Source organism: Pinus tabuliformis, chromosome 8 (genome assembly GCF_031772625.1).
Source record: "Pinus tabuliformis cultivar Carrire ecotype Pingquan chromosome 8, CPIR1, whole genome shotgun sequence".
NCBI classification, from domain to species: domain Eukaryota; kingdom Viridiplantae; phylum Streptophyta; class Pinopsida; order Pinales; family Pinaceae; genus Pinus; species Pinus tabuliformis.
Window position 1 is genome coordinate 540,823,666 of NC_142294.1, and position 6,350 is coordinate 540,830,015.

General features: G+C 36.9%; 1 protein-coding gene across 1 annotated transcript; it reads right to left on the reverse strand.

Moving 5' to 3' along the window:
- Positions 1-965: 965 nt before the first annotated feature.
- Positions 966-2,120, reverse strand: LOC149236545 (uncharacterized). Its single transcript, XM_089368946.1, has one exon. The coding sequence runs from the start codon at positions 2,118-2,120 to the stop codon at positions 966-968; it is 1,155 nt and encodes a 384-aa protein (XP_089225072.1).
- Between the last annotated feature and the right edge of the window lie 4,230 nt (positions 2,121-6,350).

Sequence of the window (6,350 nt, forward strand, 5' to 3'; positions counted from 1 at the left end):
GGATCTAGAATGTAGTTTCCTCCAAAAATATCTCGAGAAACCAAAGTCCAAGAGTGGAAATGAAGCCCAATTTAGAAAGAGTATCAGCTGTAGAATTTTTGACCCTGCTGATGTGCTCAATAGTACTATCAACCATGCGGTCCCAGTAATAGTTGATCCTATCTCTCCAACCGGTCAGGTGCGGCGCCAAAATGTGATTTCTCCTATTTAGCGAATCAACCCAAATTTTCGAATCTCCAAAAATAGCAACCTCTTGTATGTCAAGGAAGATACAAAATTTTAAAAGTCCAGTGAGTGCTATGGCTTCAACCATATTATTGGAGCCATGACCGCCGTGCCAGAATGATGAAAAATGCATAGATTCATTTATCTTTATGTAGAAACCACAACCACATTGACCCTTCTGTGTGGCCCCATCGAAGAAAGCAGAAGGCTGAGAAGACTGTTCTGATGAAGGCTAAGTGGGAAAATTTATCTTATGCTTGATAATCTTCTGAGGTAGGGATTCTAAGTATACAGAGATCGAATCCATGATTTGTGCATATGAAAATCTTGAGTTTTTGAAAATGCAGTGGTTGCACCATTTCCAAATAAACCACATGGAGAGAATGCAAATTCTATGCCATTGTATATTCTGCTCGCTGCACCTTAATATCTACTCATGGATAGAGTCCCGCGCACCAAGAATAAAATCAAATACTCTTTCTATTTCCTGCCATATCTTATGTGTCTTTTTACATTTTAAAAATATATAAAAATTTGAATCCTTATCCGATCTGCATAAAGAACAGACATTAGGTCCATGCCATCCCTATTTCATTAAATTCTCCCAGGTTAGGTTTCTGTTGTGAAATGCAAGCCAAGCGAAATGTATCATCTTCAATTAGCAACCATCCTAACAGAATATCTGAGGGAATATAGAGGAACTAGGGATTGCTGCCTTATCAACTGATGATAAATCCCTTTTACTGACACATCATCCGCCTCTGCGGAACGTTCCAAGTCAGGAAATCTGAGTCCCTAGATCTGAAAATACCGCCATTCTGAAGCTTCGACTTGATGCTATTCCAATGCTGCGCGATCACATGAGGCATATTCAAATCATCAGCGTCTTTCCACTGCGGGATGGGGCCTAGCCATTCAGCAATCAAACTATCCCAGTAAAAGAAACCTCTTCTGTGGAAATAATAAAGTAAGGGATCAGGGATATCAACTTCTTCAGCTCCACATTTGAAGCAGTCTTTGCCAATAAGGATTTTATTCCCCAATTGTAGATGCCAGATTAAATTCTTCAAGCAGTATGATTCAATCCTCCGGAAACTAAGCCATATTGGGGATCCATATGATGCGCCGATAGAACCTTTCCGGTACCAGTAATGGAGGCTCTTCTTTCCTAAATACTTGGACCGAACCATGAGACTCCACGGCCCCTCACCCTGAATGGCTCTCCAAAAAGACTTGCACAAAAGAGCTTTTCCAAATATTCGCAAATTGGATAAACCCCAACCCCCCATATTCTTAGGAAGAGAAATACTAGAGAGCTTAATAAGATGAAATTTACTCCTATTAGCATGACCCCCCCATATGAAATTAGCAGAAAGTCTATTCATGCTGTTAATGATACTCACCGGAAAGAGATATAGGTGTGCCCAGTAAACAGAGAGCTGATTCAAAACATATTGCACTAATATAATTCTCCCTGCCAATGAAAGGCATCTAAACTCCCAAGCAGAGATTCTCCTGTAAAATCTGTCCACAATCCAGTTCCAATCGGATCTCGAGTAGCCATTTGCTTTTATGCGGAATCCCAGATACTTTATACCACTGCTGATATGTTGAGATTTCATACCAAATAGCTCAAATAAGCAAAGAACATCTTCCTGTTTTAAATCAGAATGGTATATTATAGATTTCTCCAGCTTAACTTGTAGACCCGTAGCCCTTTGAAAGTTTTCCATAATATCATAGAATCGCATCCAAGTGATCCTGCAAAACATGCCGAATAATATGATATCGTCAACAAAAAGATTATGAGTCAATGAAATGCTCCTGCATATTTTGAGAGGCTGCCATGCTTTTTCGATCACAGCCTTTTTGATATGTAAGCTGAGAGAATCCATCGCCAGTATAAATAATAGCAGGGAGAGAGAGAATCCTTGACACATACCCCTCTCCGCACTGAAAAAAGGGGTTGGAATGTCGTTTATGATAATTGCGTATTCCATAGGATCGACACATGCCATGATTCAGTTGATCATGTTGGAACTCAATCCAATTCTTGCTAGTAAACACCTGATGTATCCCCAATCTATACAGTCATACGCCTTCCTGAGGTCGACTTTGATAAAAACCGCCTCTCTTTTCTTTGTGTGGATGGAGAAAACGCCTCTTGTGTACCAGCGACAGCATCATGGATGTATTTCCCTTTTAGAAATCGATATTGTTCTTTTGATAATGATTCAGATAAAACTCCTTTCAATCTCTCCACAATGATCTTAGATACAATTTTGAAGGAAATATTACATAATGATATCGGCCGATAGTCCTGAAAAGTCTGAGCATCCCGCTTTTTGGGTATGAGAGCGATGTATGTGGAGCATGATTGTTTGCTGATACTCCCCTTTATCCTGATATCTTCCATCATCTTTAATAAATCATCCTTCATAATATCATAGAAATGTAAAAGAAATTCTATTGACCAGCCGTCTGGTCCAGGGCTTTTGTCCCGACTGAAAGATTTCATAGTAGCCATCAATTCCTCCTCTGTAACAGGCTGGTATATCTGATCGTTTATATCATTATCAAACATCGTTGGGTAAACTTCTATTCCCCACAATATATCCTTAAATCTTCGATTTTCCATTCTTTGATATTGCTTTTTGAAATGTGCCACCGCTCCCTTTGATATATCTTGTTGAGAGTATAAATAGCCTCCATTACCGTCACTAATTTTCCATATTGAATTTTTGACCCTTCTAGCATTGGCGAATCTATGGAAAAACTTGTTTCGATCGCCTTCTTTCATCCATATTGCCCTGCTTTTTAGGCGCCAGAAAATTTCTTCATTCTTCAGGATTTGCAATTTCTTTTTTTGGAGACTCTTGATGTGTTGTCTTATATCAAATGATAATGAATCATAATCCGTAGAATCTGCAACATTATTAAGTTCCTTTTGGATTTTTCGAAGCTCTTTTTTATTAGATTGTCTTTTCTGAAACTCCCATTCTTTTACAATCATCCTGATTTTGTTCATCTTGTTCATGAAGTTCATCTGATGTGAAGCAGATCCGCTTGCTGCTAATTCCCTCCACCTTGGAGTTTGTTTCTTGAATTTCAAGATGTCTACAAATACCCTAAAATGGAACATGCAGAACTGTTCGTTTGCCTGGATTGATTTTGGAGAGGAATAACACGCTAAATTCTTCATCATCGTTATTTCTATACCCACTTAGCAAGAAATTTAGAATAGGTTAAACGCTAAATTCATTATCATCGCTATTTCTATACTCGCTTAGCAAGAAATTTAAAATAAGATTTATATTTTTTAATTGAAGTTTTTAAAAATTACAAAACAAATTCATGTCATTAATGTTATCAAACTGTAATGGCACAAGCAAGGGAACTGCGGGTTACTTTGCTAATATTTCTCCATAACAGTGACGTTCACTCTGCCCTTTGCACTACTCTCTATATGCTTGCAGAGAAGCTGGAAGCACAAGTAAATAAACAAACCAAACAACATTAGCAAGGGAAAATTTAGAAATAATTTAATGAATTATATAATCACAGCTGCCCTTAATTTAAAGAAATAAAATCAAAATAACAACACAAATAAACACAAGCAGGGAAGTGTCACGAAGGAGCTACAATGTACTTTGTAGAATATTATTCCAACCTTTGCACTCAGTGCTCTGCAATATCTACGTGGGCCAAGAAAAGCTGAAAACAAGAAATAAATAAACAAGTAAAACACCATTAACCCAGAAAATTTAAAAAAAATTAAGGTTATTAAAACAGAAAAAAAGAAAATTATATATGGCAATTGCTGTTGATATAAAGAAATCAAATCAAATTCAAGAAAATAGTTATCCATCCAACCAGAAGAGGAATGGAGACTGTCGGCTGGTTTGGTTTGGTGATGGAACAGCCCAAAATTACCGCTTCCTCTTCGGTTTGGTTTAGGTAATTTCCCCCTCTGCTCTATTTCAAGAACTTTTTCTTCATTCTTCTGCGCTCTCGCTCTTACACGTCAATTTCACAAAGATGCACCACTAATAAGCACAACAATAAAAATGACAGACAGAACAAACAAATGGACAGAAGAGCACACAAAAGAGAACGCAGAGACATAATTTAAAGGACTAGCCTATAATGCAATTTTTTTTGGAAAATCCATATGAGACCGGAATTTCCATATCTTTCTTGACAATTCATCCGGCTCTTTAAATCACTGCTTAAAGTATTAAGTGAAAATTATATCAAGCAGACGCACCACATCATTAAAGTATTAAGTGAAAATTATATCAAGCAGACGCACCACATCATTAATGTTGGAAAACATTAATAATTCTAATCACCTACATTAAATGCATAGTCTAGCTTCTTCTCGAGAATTCCTCTGAAGTTTAGAGAGCTAGATAGCTTCATGAAGAAACCACCTTCACGACTCCAGAAACTTCTCCATTGTATATAAAAAGACCTCTTTGGCAATCAAATGAGAAAGTGTTTTTTGTGATTGTGCTGTGTTCAATCCGTTGTGTCTTGTGTTCTCTGATTTGGTATCAGAGCAAGGTGAGAGTGTGAATCTAAGATCGCTGACGTTGTTTGAGAGCCCTGTGTGTAGCAGTGTGTGAAAAACTGCTGTGTGAGTGGTGCGACTGTGAGAGTTTTGCTACATAGAGAATAGGTGCTCGGTGGAGACTGCAACCCAAGAGCCCACTGTGTTTGATTTTTGGGAAATCACATTATCGTAGGAGGAGTTGCTTAAAGCGTGTTGCTGTGAGGGAAATCTAGTGGAAGATTCCTAAGGAGTTGCTTACTGAAGAGCTGGTCAAAGGAGCCTCTTGCTGAGACTATGGCTGTAGCTCCTGCCTCGGAGAGTGTCACTGTTGAATGGATTAGTGCTCATCGTTTTTTAGTAGTGCTCTCAAACATTTTATGTGAAGTTAAAAATCTATTTCGTATGGCATTTTCATGAACTCTGAAGTTTATGAAAAAAAAGTAGCTCTCGCATCTTCTTTCTAAGATAGAAGTTTAATGGTAAAAATCACAGTATTTTTTTGAGTGTTCAAGTTGAAATTTGAAGAATAGTTACGGTCAAGTAAATATATATATATTTATATACACGAGCTTCAAGTTTGTAATAACTAAGATTGTGTTGATTGTGCATGAGTGGATTTATATTCTGAATTTTCTGTATGAAGTTTTCAAATGAGTAGTGTAATCATACAAGTTTTGGAGTGGTGAATTTGGAGTTTGATTTGTTGTGTTAAAAAACAATAAAAAGGGCAGCCATATTATCCAATGATATTGGATAAAATTTTATGATTGAAGGTTTATATTTGTAAAAATTAGTAATTTTTTTTTGGTGATTGGTATGGTGAAAATAAGTAACATGGCTAATGTATTGGCAGAATCTTGTTTATTTGAGTCTAACAAGTTAGACAATAAAAATTATGCAAATTGGAAGTTTAAGTTGCAGACATTGATGGAAGGCAACAATACATGGATGATTTTGTCTGGAGCTAAAGTTAAGTCAGTGTCCCCTCAAGCCATAGATGCTGCAATTCAAGATTGGGAGCGACGGGAAAACAAAGCAAAGGTGCTTTTGCAGATGACGGTTAAGGACAACATTATTCCACACATTAGAGAGTGCAAAACATCCAAGGAGACATGGGACACTCTCAAAAATTTGTATAAGACGAAGATTACAAATCGAATATTGTATTTAAAGAGTAAGTTTTTTTCAATTAAGATGGAAGAAAATGAAAGCGTCAGTAATTTTATTTTTAGAATTAAAGATCTAAAGGATAAATTAGGTGACATTGGTGAATCAATATCTAGTACAGACTTGGTTACTGTGACATTAAATGGAATGCTTGATGAAAATCAAATGTTGATCACTGGTCTTTCAGCTAGAGAGAAGGCTCCTACTTTTGATGAGTTGGCAGGTATACTTATGCAGGAAGAAGAGTGGAGAAGAAACCTTAAACAAAAATCTTCCAATTCAGATTTGACATTAATGGCCAAAGGGAAGTAGTCATTCAAAGGCAAACAATGGGAGAAAAATAAAGGCAAAAAGCCACAAGTAAAATCATTTCAAGGTATACCTTTACCAAAGACAAATGCCA

Excerpts from the sequence above, each read along its gene's own strand:
- LOC149236545 (XM_089368946.1), bottom strand. The coding sequence starts at position 2,120 with ATGGATTCTCTCAGCTTACATATCAAAAAGGCTGTGATCGAAAAAGCA.